Raw genomic sequence first — 17921 nt, 5'->3', positions numbered from 1 at the left:
GATTCAAGAAAAATTATTAGTGTCTGCAGGTAAAACAATTTTTTGCATTCCTTTAGCAAGAAAGGAGCGCGCTCAAACACCAAGCGGTTAATACTCTTCAATTTACCAATCATTGTAATTCCCTGAATCATGTCATCTGTTCAAAAAAGAGTCTATATTACTCTACATTTGCGCATTGCATTACAATAGGTAGAAAAAAGGCACCATCAGCTTGAGCCATTTACAAACTGCGCAAAAGAATCAAAAAATTGTCCTAACTGCAGCCAATCTATCTGGTCAAGCAACCGATTCTGTTTACTCTCACTTGCTTCCTTCAAGGCATTTTAACATGCATGCTCACAATAGAAGATATCAGTATCACAAGCTGAGATCACAACTACAAATTATCCCTCAGCCATTTTAGAGCACCGTTTGCCACCGATCTGCCACAACCATTTATTTAGTTAGATGTGTAAATGATGCATAAACAACATATGTAACCTCAAAAGACAATTAGGAATAGCTGATTGGTTACATACAATATATGATTCTATCAGAACAAAGTAGTATCCCAACTTATTGTATATTATGAGCATTTTTTTTAGAAAAGTTGTGAGGAGAACATATTAAGCAGAAGTGTTTATGAAAAAAGGTCCTACATACTTGTATTAAATTACATAAACCTTAAAATTAGAGCAGCACTGCAAGCCTGTAAGGATTTAGGGTGACCAGCAACGAGGAGTGGAGAAAGCAAGAAAAGGCAAGATACAGGAGGAAAATAACATAGAGGCATTACACTGTGGTTAGATTGGGAATTCGAAGGAAGGGAAACAGGGGATCCATTATCATCTGGATATGATCCAAACTAAAGTGACCTGAGTAAATGAGAAGATTCAATTCCCTTCCCCTTTTTAATAAACCAACTCCTTCCAATATTGGAAAGATTTGAAAAAAAAAAAAAATGCAAGCTCACTTCCCTCCCCTTCCTTACTCCCGCATTTTCCCTTTCCTTCCCCTATATAAAATCTATGCAAACACTCTTAGCGAAAAAATTGAAGGTTGAGAATTGGTGAAAATCAAAGGAAGAATAAACCATGTTTATTCAATTATAATTTGCTCGAGCATATGTAATACTTTTAGCTGGTCTTGCGTGACACACACACATCTACCCTGAATTATAATACAACAATACACCAGTTCATCCCTTAATGAATAAAAAGACACCCTAACATTATATAAAATGTTTTATGACACAAATCACCACTAGTAGACTAATAATGTCGTACAAAGAGGTGGCAAACATGTTTGGATTGAAATTTACTCAGGTCACTTTAGCTTGGATCATATCCAGATGATAGGTCATTCATGTCGGGTATCGAGTCAAAACGGGTCTATTATAAATTAACCTAATTCAGATTATTTTCAGAGGGAGTCCATTCCATTTCAAGTAAAAGTTAGGTCTTCCAGTTTCGGGTACTATTCAGCCATTCAGGTATTACCCGGAAAGTAGGAACGGGTTGCTTTTCCACCAATATGTTGAGAATTAGACAGTTACCATTTACGTTCTTGTGTAATTGTTTAAACCCATTTATCCTAGTTCAACTAGAAAACATTCCAGATAGCAATTAAATATCTTCTAAACAGAGGTACAACATATCAGTCTTCTTACAACAACAATATCCAAAAAAGTGAATAGTAGCTCTTCCTCTATATTGCAAAATCCAATCCATTTACAAGAAAAAACCTTTTTTTCCATCTTTCATCAATAATAAAGGAAACAGAAATTACCTATGAAGTGCAGCTAAATATGCAAAATGCATTATTTAAGTGAAATCAACAGAAATACATGTAAATTTATGAATCTTACCAATATTTGACACAAACCCACAGGACAAACATCTCAATGAAAAGAAATTGAAAGCTCACTGATAAAAGATGAAGTTTGAAGGCAGAAGTTAATTTACCCGGCAAAATCTTTTACTTTCTTCCACGGGTCATTCTGATCTCCTGATTCCTTGCTTTCCTCAGTATCAGTACTTGCCTGAGTCTCCGACACTTCAACTTAACAGAAGGAGCACATAATTATTTTCTCATGATAAAAAAGATGGGAAGCAAATGTAGCCTTTTTCCTTTAACTATGCAAAGTTATTATCACTTCTATGTGAAAAATCAAGATACGAGTATATCATTTTCAGTAGAGTTGAGTGAGTCTCTAATGTTCGAAATTTTAGCTTCAAATTACAGTGATAAACAAATGAATCATTAACCTGTTTTCTACTACTACTTTGTCATGAAGCAGAGAGTCAGTCAATTGCCTTTCATATCAAGGGTCTAACAAAGATCTTTTTTTATGATGAAAGGGTAAAGGCCATCTCAACCCTGGCAGAGACTTGACATTCTGCATCTCTTTTATAGGAGTAAAATCACTCACCGGCTTGTCGAGGCTGAGGACGAGGACGTGTACGGTTACTTTTCGTTGTACTAAGGACAGCAAGTTCTTCAAGTAATTCACGTTCTCGAACACTGAAAAAATGTAATACATATAAGGGCCCTTAAGGCAGATTTTAAATATATTTGGATCACATGACCAAGTACTCAAGGAGATAGAGGATTCAAACAATAGCGAGTGATATATCCCAACATCAGAAACTATTAAAATACTCTGCAACTAGGCCAACAACACAAGCTAAAAACCACAAATAAAGAGTTACGTTTTGTATAAAACATGAAGCCATATCAAAGAATAAAGAAAACAATATTCAATGATATTTTTCCTCTTTCAAGAGAAAATAATTGCTTTTGGTTTCCTTTTTATTTAATCAGCTAACGGTCCATATAGTTCATATAACATGCCAAATACCAAAACACGAAATTCCAACGACTGAATTAGAAATATTGCTGCTAGAAAGAGGACCAGGAATCTTTCTCAAAAGTGAAAGTATCATTGATACCTTGCTTGATAGAAATCATAGTTTGAGCTAAATTAAATACCCAAAACCATAGCTAACAAAGTGTAATTTGCAGCACCATGTATCACCATGCTAAAACATTCAACATCAACGAGACATTAAATAAAAAAGTGAACTATCAAGTATGACAATCACAAACTTCAATCTGCAACGTAAACTGATGCAGGAAGTTCTCAAGGAAAGGAAAACTTATAAAAAGGTAAGTAGCTTCTGACCTCCATCAAAAAAAAAAAAAAAAACTTTAACATACAAGATAATTAAAATGTGAAACAAACAACACAAATTTGCTCACCTGATGCGCTTTGGTATAGTAATTTTTACAGTAAACAAGTGATCGCCGCGTATGGAGGGCTTGTTGAGTTTCGGTACACCCTTCTTTGCAAGAACAAGGATGTCTCCTGGTTGAGCACCTGGTGGAACCTCCAAATCAATGGTCCCTTCAACAGTCTTAACCTGCAAAAGAAAAGGCAAAGTCACTATAAATGTAAATTTTCAATGAATGAGAACTGAAAAATGTTAATACCTCCATTACAGATCAATTAATGCAGGAAAGCCATACGTCTTATATCTTAGAGTCTGGATTCCTATTATTGTAATACATCAAATAATAAAGAAAACTGCTCAGAACGAATACATCATCTGTCAACCTCACCCAGAAGTCCAACACCATAAGTATATACATGAATCGTAACATTTCAGATAGAAATAATTCACTAAAATTTAGACACTGACTTGGTGGGCAACAGTGTTTTACATGCATCACATAAATAAATCCTATTACTAACACACATACCTAGAACCATGAATATTTATAAATTGGCAGTGTAAAATTACAAATGTACATTATGTTTGAATCTTATCTTGAAGATTCTAAATCCAGCCTTTGGTTTTTACAGTTATCAATAAATGGCTATGAATTATCCCAGAGGGAAGCAAAATGCTTCCAAGATCACAGCACCACCAACCAAATAAAAGAAAATTTTAAGAAAGAAAATCAAACATGATAGAAAACTTGCAAGGAATGGACAGGGTCTGTAGGACAGGTTATATTTCATTGTGAGGTTAACACCAGCTTATTTCTAGGCAATTGGAAGAAATTAGAGAGCTCAGGTCCATAGTAAAACAGTGCCATCATCCAGCAATTTCAAAAAATATGCCCCAGTTATGTACTATCAAAGGAAAAAAAATAATAATAATAACCATGTTTCAGTTTGAATTTGACCTTTATCTGAAAGCCATCACTCACACATAAACCAAGATTACAGGGTAATGGGTCAAAATAAAATAGTTAGCAGTCTTAGCACACACCCCTGGAAGATTACCAAGCAAATCCTTGTTCACAGCTTAAACACACAAAACCACTTATGAATCAAGTAATCTGATCTGTTCAGCATAGTTCCTCAATTGCTGCAAGAAAACAGAAAAATGACTTTACCTTAACAACAGTTCCCAGTATGGCATCAATGTAGCTGATAGAAATTGCTGAGCGGAGATTTATACCGTCTCTTTGAATATCTGGTATCTCTTCAATATCAAGGTAAACAAAAAGATCTCCTGGGGGACCCCTGACACTCAATAAAATCTGTTTCAATAAAATAAAATGTATAGAAAGCAGCCTGATTAGAAGTTACTATACATACCCTTTTGGCGCAGCATCACCCTCCCCAGCAACCCGGAGAACACTACCCCGGCTGACCCCAGGAGGAACTTTGATTTTGATATCCTTTTTAACACGAATTCTCCCCTCCCCAGCACATTTGCGACAATATTCTGCAATAACTTCACCATTGCCACCACAATTTGGACATACAGAAACCTAATAAGACCAAAAGACAAGGCATATACCCATCTCAATACATTGCAAAACCAAGAATTGAGAAGCATAAGTCAGATACTAATTGATAATTGCCAGCTCAAATATTGGAAATGCTACGTCAACAAGATAACATTTCAATATGAAGATTATCAAGTAAAGTTATACACAAATAGCATACTACATTGGAAGATTAATTTCCAGTGACTATACATTTCAGTGAGGAGAATGCTACAGTTAATTCGGTAAATAGACGCATATCATTTAACTAGCAGTTATCCAAATAGTTACAATTACCGACAAATAAGATATACAGCTTAATTTTCTAGCATACAACGTAAAATTGCTGTTAAGTAATGTTACAATTGCTGCATTAACAAATTTTTTTTTTTACCTTTTTCTTAATCATCTTATCTACTACTCTGTATTTGCTAAGTTATGACTTTAGTAATCAGCATTCACTGTTCTCAATTCCTCATATCAGAAGATAATATATTATCTGAAACATAGAGAGTTCATAAAGTTCTTTATATCAATTCAGGCATGAAACTTCCATGGTCCACCTTGTGCGGATCTATACTTCTCAAAAACTTATTTAACTTCCATCCTGACAGATGCCATGATCCATCTGTGTCACTCAGAATCGGGAAAAAGGATCTGCATGGGTCAACAACAGATAGTCTGATTTTTAAATATCAAACTTTTAAGACGTGAATTTTTTTACACATATGTAATATTTATAATGTCAAAGATAATGACAGAGAAGATTAGGGGGGGGGGGGGGGGAGGGGAGGAGCAGGGAGGACAGCAGAAGCCCAGTATATCAGTAACAAAAGTAGGTAACTCATAAAAACCTTAGGAGTCATTATTAAAATGACGAAGATGCTCCTGTTTATTAGAATATGAGTCCTCTAAAATATTAATAACAGCCCTAAGTAAGCCACCTGCTTCTGTACCTTCCTCTCGTTTCTCCCAATTCTATCTCCTCCCTTTCTCTATCTTGAGAGGCCAATTTTTTTCATTCAAGGTGGTGAAGTTAAATTTTTTTTCACATTTGGTCCTGGTTTCATGACCAGAGAAGAATGTCCAATTGTGCAGGTGTCATATCCCTCTACATAATACCCAATTTACAAGGCCGCATGACTCGTATCTTAGATAAGATATACACACAATACGTGCTGTTTTTGGTGTCATAGCGGAGCCTTATTCCCTCTATGGCTCTACCAAGAGGCAAAAAAGGGAAGAAAAATTTAGCAATACAGTAACAAACAACTCCCAATCTGTATTAGATTGGTGACAACGAACTGCTTTTCTTAAGTTATTATTTAATTGGAAGGACATCTTGAGAGGGGGTGTCACCCACTCACCCCTATACAAAAGGACAGCTGAAGACAAATATGCACACCTTCAAGCTAAATAAACATTCACGGTATTTTATACAAAGTGTTACGAAAATAAACTTCGAACCCATAAACAAAAAGCAAAGCCACCAAAAGTTGGTCTATTTCTTCCCATTGACGTGAAACTCCAAATTGCAATGGGAGCAAGTTAAACAATTCAACAATCCATTTGTCCCAGAAACATATCTTTTGAGCCACCAACACATCTTTGATATTTCCAAGGTGCACCCATCAAACCCCATACATAGATACTTTAACATGTAACAGATGAGCACCCCAGTACAAAGAAAAAATAAGAGTGTACTGATTGTACTCTTGGTAAATGACTTGAATATATTATGCACAAAAGATTAAGCTGTACTGACTGTACTCTCAGTGAGCTGACTTGAATATGTTATGCAACTAACAAATTATTACATTGGATTCTTCTTAATAAGAGCACATTTGACAAAGAAAATATTAGCACTTTAAGCATTTCTTTCAGTATATAATAAAATTAGAGCAGAAAAAACAACATTTTTAGCCAAAAACTAATGTTGAAAGTAGAGTTGCTATACTTGCCTCTGATGTTTGTAAAGTTGGTACAATTTTAATATAGAACCTTAACCAAGTATGACAGAATAACTTCTAACCTGTGAGAACAAACCAAAAGGCGTCTGCTCAGTTCGCATCACCTGACCCCTTCCTCCACAAGTTGAGCATATCCTCATCTTAGATCCAGCTTTTGCCCCACTCCCAGCACAAGCCTCACATGTTTCCAAATGCGAAAGCTCAAACTCTTTCTCCACCCCAAAAATAGCCTCAGAAAATCCTAAAGTCATGTCGTAGCTGAAACACTTTAAAATCATGAGTCAACTTCATCATCAATTTAGAAAAGTAGTGATGAAAGGAAGTTCTATGCACTATATGAAAACTTCAGCAAAAAATAAAAGCTTGGACCATCAAGAATAAAGTAAAGCAAGAGCAAGGACCCAGAAAATTAATAAACGGGAAATTCATAATGAGTTTTATAGTAGCTCTGAAAAATGGAACTTAGACTCACCGTATATCGTCACCTTTAGTAACAGTAGCCTGTCGACGTGTTCCAAAGGCAGAATCCATCCCTGGGAAGCCACCCATACTTGCTCCAAAGAAAGTCTCAAAAAGATCAAATGGATTGCTCTTTTTGGGAGAGGAGGGATAGAGGGTAGACACACATCAGATATTGTTGTATAGCAGAAAGGGAAATACAAAGATCAAATTCAAAAACTTCAATACCGTGTAGGCACCAGCTCCTCCTCCAACTGCACTTTTCAGTCCATCTTCACCATACTGATCATACAAAGCCCTCTTTTTGTCATCTGATAACACCTGACAGTATTGTACATTAAAGTTCAAAAGGTAATATGAAAGGTCTGGAAATTCCACAGATCATAAGAAGAGATTCCGCCCAAGTAAGTCCAGCATTAGGGATTTAGATCCCACAAGAAGGCTTCATCACAGAAGCTAAACGTGATCTTTTTGAACAACTCCATTATTTTTAATTTAAGACAATGGAGCACCAGAAGTCACAGGATAGCTAGATCTTGTTAAACAAAGTTAACACAAAATAAAGGTTTAGGAACCTTAGGATGACAGCGGTCACATTTTAAATGATCTTGCCTGTTTATTCCTATCTGGAGCACTGCAATATCCGCAACCAAGAATTTCCATCAAACCATAAAAAGGGTTAACAATAATTGAACTCAAGGTATTAATTTCTTTTAGTCTAATAATGGCTAATTATCTTATATTGTTGATCAGTTTGATCGTGCTTTCAGTCAAGAAAAAAATTAAAGCCCTAAAGGCGAGGGGAAGGTAGTTCTACATGTTTTACACACAAGATTCTTGATAATGATTTAGATACCATGCTTAAGAATAGAGGATTAATGAAGACCATGCAGCTGCTGCTACAGGTAAGTGTCACTGAAAGTCGACCATTGTACCTGTGATGGACCTTAGACTATAGAGATGCCTAAGGCAAACAAGCAACGCCATAATGGATTCATCACTGTACAACCTCAGCAAACTGAAAGAGTCTTCTTTGACACAAACACAAATTAATATGACAATTGCCATTCGCAATGACTTCATTTCACAATAAAAGCAACATTTGTTTTGGCACGACATTACAAGCAACTAAATAAAATATTTCTTAAATTCAAAGCAACGTCAAATGAGAACCCCCTCCCTTTAAATTACCAATATATTACCAAACTGAATTTTGTATCAATGGCAAATAGTGTTTCCATGATATTAGCAAAAGAAATAACATGCAGTACCAGCACGTATATGCAAGACTATCATAAAGCGGGATATAGAAGTAATAGATTAACATAATTGGAATCAAGATACCATTTGCTCACTCTTTCCATGCAAAATAATGATCCAACATTGTTTCTTTATAACATGAATTAAATTGACTTTATCAAAGTCAAACACCAAACATATTCCAGCATTGAGTTCTAAGCTAACCCAAATTCATGTTCCTTAACCATATGTCAAACTCATTCTCTTTTGCAGGCAACCTTGATTGATCATATTAGGTGACAACCGACAAGAGAACGAGCAATATAACAATATAACATGCTGACAATTCACAAGAAAATGAGCAATACAATTGTAACAGATCATACAACTTCAGTTTATATTTTAAGAACCGATAACATACAATAACAACTAGCCTTACTTTTGACATACCTCATAAGCTGCACTAATCTCCTTGAACTTATCTGTTGCTCCAGGTTCCTTGTTAACATCCGGATGAAACTTAAATAGAAAGATAAAATCCCCAAATCAGGAGCTAACATATGATAGGAATAAGTGACTACATATCTAGAGAGAGAGAACAGCTTCTTTCCATGGACTAAGAACTATAGAAAGAATGAAAACTTCAAAGTTCTAACGAATAAGCATAAGAAGACACGGAACTTCCTAGTCATGGATAGTGAATACGAGTATATTTTAGCCTTAATACGTTGCATTGATGTAAAAGTAAAATGCTTCATCATTATCTTCCAAAATTACTACTGCTAACAGCGTCATTGTCCAAAGCAAGTAGAATGCATAACGTCAATTTTTAAAGTTCAACTTCATCTCACAAATGCATGATCAGTCAAGTATATATTTATTACAGGAAATTGAGATGGCGCAAGTTACACAAATACACTTCACGGTCATTAATCTTTGCTTGAAGAATATATTGCCACGCACTATTCCAATTTCACCGGTGAACAAGGAGTTCAAGTACACAAAAATGAGTACAATATCTAGTTCACTCTACATTTCCCAAAATTCAAATTATATGCATTGATACAAATTACTCCTATCCACTCGAAACCAACCGATGATTCGAACATCTCCAAGATACGCTACGCAACTAATCCAACTATACCAATCCTTAACATAAAACCCTCCAAACATACTAGTATCCTACAATTCTACTTAGCAACAATTATAACCTTTTTCTTCTAACTACCTTATCTCAATAAACTTAATAAATAAATACTTCATCATAATCATAACAAACATTAAAACCTAAATTCAAATACTACAAAAACTCAACTAACACAAAATCATCAAAAAAAAAAATCAACAAAAATTAAAAGTAAAAACTACCTGCCGAGCTAACTTTCTGTAAGCAGCTTTGATCTCTTTAACAGAAGCAGACCTAGAAACACCTAAAGTTGCATAATAATCCGACGAAGCAGCGCGTACTATAAACCTCCGCTTCCTCTTACTAAATTGTGAGTTATTCCGATAAGCCGGCGACGACGAAAGAGCGATAAAATTGCAATTCGACCGGAAACTGAGGCTTCTACCGCCGATTCCGCCATTGATGAAGGAGCAGGAGTTTATCGACGGCGAATGTGAGCGGTCGGTGGATGCAGTGATAGTGAGAGAAGGTGAGAGAAGATAGAAAGGTGTGGTCGCCATTTTTTTCTTTTTATATGTTTTGATTTTAGTTATTGTTTTTGAATTTGTTGATTTATGTATTGAAGGAGAAGAAAATGTGTAGAATTGAAGTGTTCATGTGTGTGATTATTGAAGGGTGTAAGAAAAATGGAGGAGTTTGAGGAGGAAGTGCCCAGAAAAACAAAAAGATTGTGGTGTGGCCGTGTGAGAATGTGTGGGAAAAATTGAGCCTCTAGTTTTACACAAACTGATTTCATTGCCTTTTTGTTTACTCCGTATTGTTTACTCTACTTTTTTGGAAAATATAATACAGGAAAGGAAAATTTGTCAGAAACAACCTTTTAAAGTGTTCATTTTATTTAAAACAACCTTTTAAATATTTTTTTACAAATTCAGACCACATTATAATTTATTTTTATCAAAGACAACCTAATGCTAGTTTTCGGTGCTGACTCTATTTCTCCGATGTTGACCAAGAGTGTATGAGGCATGTGACCTCATATATTGCTAATTACACCCCTTTCCCTCCAATTCACTCGTACTAAATCCCCTCCTCTCTCAAAGTAATTTGTCACTTTGAAGGGTTTTAATAGGAGTTAATTGGAGGGGAAAGGGGTATAATTAGCAATATATGAGGTCACGTGCCTCACACACTCGTGGTCAACATCGGAAAAATAAAGTCAACGCCGAAAACTAGCATTAGGTTGTCTTTGGTAAAAAAAATTTATAATGTGGTCTGAAGTTGCAAAAAAAAATTTAAAAGGTTGTTTTTAATAAAATAGGCACTTTAAAAGGTTGTTTTTGACAAATTATCCTACAGGAAATCAGTTTGTTACGTTGATCGAACACTTAGGGTCTGTTTGGCAAAACTAGTTGTAGGTGTTGGCTATTAGCTTTTGAGTAGTTGTGATCTGTAGAGATAGTTGTGAGCTGTCAAGTAGTAACTGTTAGAGGTCAATTGTCAGGGTAGCGGTTCATACTATAAGTGTTCGGTAAAAGTAGCGATTGAAAATACAATTATTATTATTATTATTAGTAGTAGTAGTAGTAGTATGATGTGTTATGTATCATATATTTGATAATTTCAAATATTATATAGTATAACATATATTGCTAATAAATAATCAATTTAAAAAATAAGATAGAAAAAAAAATACTCCTTATAATGAAAGAAAAAAAAAAGAAAAAAAGATATGGAATAGAAAATTTTGATATTATGGTTGACCGAAATAAATAATACTGAGTCAAAAAAAAAAATCATTAGAAAATAAAAAAAAAATTTAAAAAAAAGGTTGAACACTACTTTACAATTTCAAAAGCTATCTTTTTTAGCTTTTAACAACAGCTACTTAAAAGCTACCTCTACGTCTAACAGCTACTTAAAACACTATTTCACCAAACACTAATATTATTTTAAGGTAGTGTTTTGATTAGCTCTAAAAGCTAACAACTACCTTAAAAGCTAATGCCGAACAAGCCCTTAGTGCATGGAATAAATGTTAATTATCGATTGGTATGTTATACGGAGTACTCCGTATTCTCCTAATAGTCCCTTTGTTTCCTTTTATTTGCTCCATAGGTAGAGTAAAGGTCTTTTCACTTTAGTTTAATTTCATTTCAGTTCAGATCCAATCAATTCAATTCAGTTCCTAATTTCCTTCTTTCCAAATATTCACTTCATCTCTATTCAGTTCAGTTGAGTTTAGTTCAGTTCAGTAAATGTGAACAGGGCCTAATTTTTGTGATTATTTGAAAGGAGTTGATGAGAGAGATAAGTGGAGGGTTAAATGTAGTGGTTGTGACTTGTGAAAGTAAAGTTGTGATCGTCACAACCAAAAATAGTATAGGACAAACTTAAAGGGACAAACTAAAAAGTAAAATGGGACAAATATTTAGTGACAGAGAGAATACAGAAACAGAATTTATTATTTTATTGTTTGTTGAATATATTGGCATGATTGTGTATGATTTGGATTGGGTTATGTTGGATACTTGATTAAAACCTACTAAATTGATAGCATTCTTCTACTATTTTAACAAGATAGAGTTCCTCAGGACAAAAACAAAAACTCAAGTCCTATATTGTCTTGAGAGTGGCTCATGAAACAAATTCCTAGAAAGGTTTGTCCTAAACTCTAATAAAGCATGTAGCTAATAAAACATGATCCGAGAAATTAAATTGCTCCATAGTTGCTTAAGTAACAAGATTTACAATCACTGTGTAACTCGTGTTAAGCTAATTAAATGTTGTGAATTTTGAAGATAAATAAAACTATAAAGCAATCACAGAAACTTTTGGAAAAGGAAATGACAGAAAGCTGGACTTGGTATCAAAGTCAAAAGGCAAAATTTACAAGAATCAAATTGTTTAGCTTATCCTATCAACTTGCTATTTATATCACAGAATCATTTTATTGCATGTTGTTGTTCTCCTTTTGCCCCATTTTGGCTTCCTTGAACCTTAATTAACTTCAGCAAGAAGGTTTCGTTCATAGGAACTTCCAAGTTCCAACCAAAACTTTTAACTTCACCAATATCACCATATTCATAAAGAATTAAATTGCTCGACTCTCCTTGCAGCCACGAAAAGATTGCACACATCTCATTCTATCAATTTTTGTTTCTTAAATTAAATCATCAGTTGTAAGATGCCAAATAAATTTATCATTGCATCTGATCAACTGGACCATAATATTAGAAGAATGAAATAAAGAGTAACATATAATTATATAAAGGCCCTCCAAATTTTAGCTTAGGGCTTCTAAAATTCTAAACAAGGCCTTACATAGGTAATTCTTAACCTATTCATACTACAGTTATTACATCTTTAACTTAAAAAGCATCTCGATGAAATTGTCCAGGAATAGAACTGCTTTGTTGAGCTTGCTTGAGATGCATACTCAGCGTATAATTAGTAATCTGCAAGCACATGGAAAAACACAATTAGTTGGCAAAAAGTCTTTGTAGCATGGCCTTTAATCACATCAAAAAATGAAAATAAGAATAGGGGTGATAACAGACCTCGAGTCTCCTCAACTGCTCCTGATATTGTGGAAGAAGCTGCTTCAGTTGCTGCACTTCTTGATTCTTATCATCATACTCCTTTTGTCGCTCATGCTGAATTTGAATACCACGTTTAAGGATACCATTATCATTCATAAGCGCCTGAATTTGCTGCTTCAGCATCATATTTTCCTACATAAAGATCACCCAATATATGTAAGACTAGGATAATTCATTCTGAAGAAGAGCAAAACAGAATATATTGATTTATCTAACACTATACTGAAGGAGTATTATATTATACCTTCTGATAATTCTCTGTAGCCTCAGCAGCTGCACTATCCCTTATCGATTTCTCTAGAACTTCCAACACCTTAACAATACGGGATCGTAAGTCATCTACAGTAGTTGCACCCACCGTCTCTCTAAGAAATAATTCCACCCATTGAGCACCATCTGTTGGGAGGTTGTTCTGGGCAGAAGAATCAGCAGTAGGAACAGCTTGTTGCTGAGCAGAAAAACCACCTGCAAAACAAAAGATGTGCTATAGATATTCTCTATTTGGACAGATAACAAACTTCAGCACCATACAAAAAGAATGGATAAAAACACACCTTGTTCCACATGTGCTTCCTCATGATTCACAGAACCCGGATTTTCCTCGGAGGATCCTAAACATAACTCATGCAGTCTTTTAATTGCAGCATCTATGTCATCACCACATTCATCCAGAGCTCTTTCTAGAGTCTGCTCACCAAAGGAAGGCAAAGATTAAACAATATAAGTGGATGAAAGCTAAGCAACAAAATGCACACTGCAAAAAACTAGCTCCCAAAAACTACTAAGGCCCCGTTCACTTCCCCTTATTTTTGTTGAACTGAAATCATTTTTACTAAAACAAAATTATATTTGCTGAAATTAAATTATTTTTACTGAACTGAAATTAATTTTACTGAACTGAAATTATTTTTACTGATTTTCTATTATAATTCTTCTTTAAGAAAACTGAATTTTACTGAACTGAACCTATTTTCACTGAACTGAAATTAAATTTACTAAACTGAACTTATTTTTCCTGAAGTGAAATTATTTTTACTTAATATTATTTTTTTTAAGGTGAAGTGAACAGGGCCTAATACCCAATAAATGACAAAAATATAGATGACGCAAATAAACAACAATACAGCATTACGCACAACAAACAATACAAGCGCAACATGTGGCCATCCTTATATAACCACAGCTCTCAAACCTAATCAGCCACCTTCTAATGTTAAGTAAGATGAAATTTAAACTTTCCCATATTACTCTAAATGATACCCTAATAAAAATTTTAAAGAGACATAAAACCCTTAGCATCAGGCAATTTCTACTGTTAACCAAGGCTGAATTTTTTGTTCGTTTGCTCATTCAAGGGGTCTTTAAATAAGCATCTGGGCAAAACATAGCATTGGCTATACCATGGATACTTTGGTGAGATAAAGACAGTTTCAAATAAAATGGAGAATGATTTAGCTAAACTCCTTTTCCAGGACCCAAATCAAATGTGGCCTGTAATTTAGTGAATCCAAAGGACAGGGTATAGGTATTAGCTAAAATCCGGCGAAATTTAATATTTTGACTCATAAATCTAATGAGACAAAGGAGGACCAAGCTGTAACAATAAATATTAAGCAATATAATTAAATCTTCTGTCTAAAAGAATGTCTTAATCAATTAATTCCAATACTTACATATTTATGTTACAAGGGATTTGAATCAATACTTTGGGTGAATAATCTGAGTATTCATTGATTTTAAATTCGGCACCGCTATTGTCTGTGAAATTGTAAATTGACCCAAAACTATAAATCTATACACCAACAATTAGAAACACCTCAAATACTATGAAGTAAGCATCAATGGCTAACAAGATTAAGCGATTGTGGTCATACCGTTGTCAACTAGCTTAATTAGTTAAAGTCTCGGCCTCTCAAGGCCTTGGATCGAATCCCGTCTATCAAAACAACACTACTAATTCCAACAACAAAGCAAACAAAGATCCTACAATAGCAATAAAAAAATATTCCAAAACACTACAATCTCAATCAATTGAAAGCGAGAAATTAAAAAATCATCTATATTACCTGATGGTCCATACGAGGGAAGGCTTCCCTGAGCTTATCAATAAGAGAGCTCCTCGGCGGCGGAGACGGAGGCGAAAATGGCGAGAATCGAACAGGGGAAGAAGACGAACAACGAAGCTTCTTAGATACAGGTGTGGTGGAAGTTTGTTCTTCAAAAAAAGATCTCTTTCCACACACAATTGCAGACATCTTAAGATGCTTCTCGATTATTTCCGATCTCAGAGAAATCCTCTGAGTCTCAAAACGACCCCAGAAGTTTAATCGAATCCCCAATTTCCCCAAATCAAACGTCGATTGAAATTTGAAGGATCGGATTTCAAATTAGGAGAAAGGGATAAAGGTTGTGTAAGTTAGGGTTTTGAATTGGGGATTTTTCTGAAATTGGGGGTTTTGAAACAGAAAGACAAGGAGGAATTTCTGGTTTCTTGTTGCTGGTTTGAGGGCTTTATATAATGCGGTCAAGGTGTTGGCTTGGTGGATCGGCCAATCCAAACGAGTAATTGTGCCGTAATTATTTGTTTCCTTTTTTAATTATTTCCTACAAGCTAAAGTGCACAATTACCACTTTTATATAATGCCTAAAATAATACTCCGTAAGTAAAAATTGAAGTTGTATATCATACCAATAAGCGGGGAATTAAAAATATACAAAAAAAAAAAATTAATGGAGGAAAAAAAAAGTATATATTATGGAGGAAGCATATATTATTGAAAATATGTACTCATAATCAAATCAAGCAAAACACTACCCAAAACACAAACACCAAATGTAGCAAAAATACCATTTGATTGAAAACACCAAATGTAGCAAAAACACCATTTGATTAAGTAAACCCCATATTAAAAAATGATTGAAAACACTACACACAATCAAATGTAGCAAACTCGTCAATAATATCATAAGTAAGAATGAGTATTACGGTTTTAAAATATGTAATTTCTTAGCTTTTAAGCCAATCAAATAATCAATATATAACTATTTAGTAACTTTAGATTTATCACTCTATATTACCGAAGTAGAAAATGCAATGACAGAATTTTGAGTTGAATTTAACATTTACTTTTCGATAAAGGGTTTACATTATAGGAAGGCTGGTTAAATCCAACTTCTATAAGCATAGAAGAAACATAGAAAGAAAAGGGCACACATTGGTTCTTGTACAAAAGATTGACATATCTTATATATTCATGTGTGACTATTATACATGGACTTGAGCAAGTGGTTAGCAACAAAAATCTATAATATACCCCCGTAAAACAAAAATAAAACAGTTATATCATACAGTGGCACTGGATATGGATAGGATCAAGCACTTTGCAATTTGTTATAGAATATAATTGTACTATGTAGTTTAAATTTCTCATCACCAATTTGTAACTGTTATAGGAAGTATATAAACAAAATAAATAAATAAACAAACCATTTTGTAAAAAATTAAAATGAAGATCGATAGGTTGAGGGTAAAGAATCTTTATCCTTCCATGACTTTCCTAAACACAATATCAAAACTTCCAAAGGAATAAAAAAATTGATAATAGAAGTTGAGGGTAAAGAATGGTTTCATGACTTTCCCAAAAACGATCAGAAATCAAAAGGAAAAAAAAATGTAAAAACTATAATCACAGTATTCTTCAAAAAAAAAAAAATAATCACAGAATAAAATATTCAAACAAAAAGATAAGCATAGTAAATCGGTCTAGTAATTTAATAAAATCTTTCATACCTGAGTTGAGAGATTACATACAATTAAATTCTAGCCAAAAAAAAAAAAAAAAAAAAAAAAAAAAAAAAAAACACATTAGTTAAGTAGATGGAGATTAAGATATACAATTATACATAAATATATAAATTAAAGTAAGACAAAAAAAAGAAACAAAAACAAAAATTTTGAGAAAATTTACACCCTTAGTAATTTATAATTATAGTTTTAAAACTTTTAGACAAAGAAATATGAAATTGCGTAATTAATCAAACATATAAAACTGATGATATGACTATAATTGAGTAATTAATCAATATAGAATTGCTAGGAGGAAAGCCATAAGCATTGGAGGTTGGACTGGAATTAACACAGATTATGAGTGGTTTTATTTTTTAGTGACGGAAAGCAGTTGTAGGAGGAGGGAAAATTTGAGTGATGAACAATGATATATATATATATATATATATTTTTAATTTGAAGGGTTTTTTTTTTCGTATGAGGAAGGATGATAGCTAGAACAATAGACAGTTTTTAAAAATTTTGGTAGTCATAGAGTATCAATTTTTTTTGTTTTTTTTTTTTAATTCTCGGTAATTATTATTTTTAAGAAATATTGTTCTTGAAAATAAGTATTTCAAAGGGCATTTTTGGAAAGGGAAAATTTCCAACCAAAAAAAGGAGTTTCCTTTAAAGATTAACATAGATTTTGGAGTATTTATTTCCTTTCTACTTTATACGGTGTATGAAGTACGAGTATTCCGTATCTCTTACCTACAATACCCTCTTCCTAGGTGCATCCACTAAGATACGCAGTAGGAGACTAGAGTTGTTGACTAGTTTTCTGACTTCTAGGCGTGAAACGAGGATAGGCTTTCTCCTTACCTTATATATATATATATATATATATATATATATATATATATATATATATATATATATATATATATATATATATATATATATATATATATATATATATATATATATATATATAT

General features: G+C 33.7%; 2 protein-coding genes across 3 annotated transcripts; both read right to left on the bottom strand.

Moving 5' to 3' along the window:
- Positions 1 to 72: 72 nt before the first annotated feature.
- Positions 73 to 10356, bottom strand: LOC145589764 (uncharacterized). 2 transcript variants are annotated; one of them, XM_081646452.1, is made up of 11 exons: positions 9798 to 10356; positions 8880 to 8948; positions 7419 to 7511; positions 7204 to 7322; positions 6794 to 6989; positions 4589 to 4764; positions 4384 to 4513; positions 3241 to 3401; positions 2411 to 2502; positions 1944 to 2034; positions 73 to 422 (listed from the first exon to the last, which is right to left on the bottom strand). In XM_081646452.1, exons 1-11 carry the CDS (start codon positions 10113 to 10115, stop codon positions 377 to 379), a joined length of 1491 nt encoding a protein of 496 aa, XP_081502578.1. In that variant the 5' UTR covers positions 10116 to 10356; the 3' UTR covers positions 73 to 376. The 2 variants fall into 2 exon arrangements, with proteins under 2 accessions (XP_081502578.1, XP_081502577.1); XM_081646451.1 differs by having other exon boundaries at positions 1944 to 2040; positions 9798 to 10355.
- A 2343-nt stretch (positions 10357 to 12699) lies between these two features.
- LOC145588050 (uncharacterized) lies at positions 12700 to 15638 on the bottom strand. Its single transcript, XM_081644687.1, has 5 exons — positions 15224 to 15638; positions 13712 to 13844; positions 13402 to 13622; positions 13116 to 13289; positions 12700 to 13013 (listed from the first exon to the last, which is right to left on the bottom strand). The coding sequence occupies exons 1-5, from the start codon at positions 15410 to 15412 to the stop codon at positions 12927 to 12929; spliced, it is 804 nt and encodes a 267-aa protein (XP_081500813.1). The 5' UTR covers positions 15413 to 15638; the 3' UTR covers positions 12700 to 12926.
- Positions 15639 to 17921: the final 2283 nt, after the last annotated feature.

The sequence above is a fragment of the Chenopodium album genome, chromosome 17, assembly GCF_948465745.1.
Source record: "Chenopodium album chromosome 17, dcCheAlbu1.1, whole genome shotgun sequence".
NCBI lineage: Eukaryota > Viridiplantae > Streptophyta > Magnoliopsida > Caryophyllales > Amaranthaceae > Chenopodium > Chenopodium album.
Note: the sequence above shows the minus strand (reverse complement) of the source record. Positions and strands in the feature narration are given on the sequence as shown.

Coding starts and splice junctions, on each gene's coding strand:
- LOC145589764 (XM_081646451.1), bottom strand. CDS start 10,115: ATGGCGACCACACCTTTCTATCTTCTCTCACCTTCTCTCACTATCACT. Junction 6,990..7,203: donor ACTAAAGGTGACGATATACG/GTGAGTCTAAGT, acceptor AAAGTGTTTCAG/CTACGACATGACTTTAGGAT. Junction 4,765..6,793: donor CTTTTGGTTTGTTCTCACAG/GTTAGAAGTTAT, acceptor TGGTCTTATTAG/GTTTCTGTATGTCCAAATTG.
- LOC145588050 (XM_081644687.1), bottom strand. CDS start 15,412: ATGTCTGCAATTGTGTGTGGAAAGAGATCTTTTTTTGAAGAACAAACT. Junction 13,845..15,223: donor TCCCTCGTATGGACCATCAG/GTAATATAGATG, acceptor TTTGGTGAGCAG/ACTCTAGAAAGAGCTCTGGA. Junction 13,290..13,401: donor CTACAGAGAATTATCAGAAG/GTATAATATAAT, acceptor ATCTTTATGTAG/GAAAATATGATGCTGAAGCA.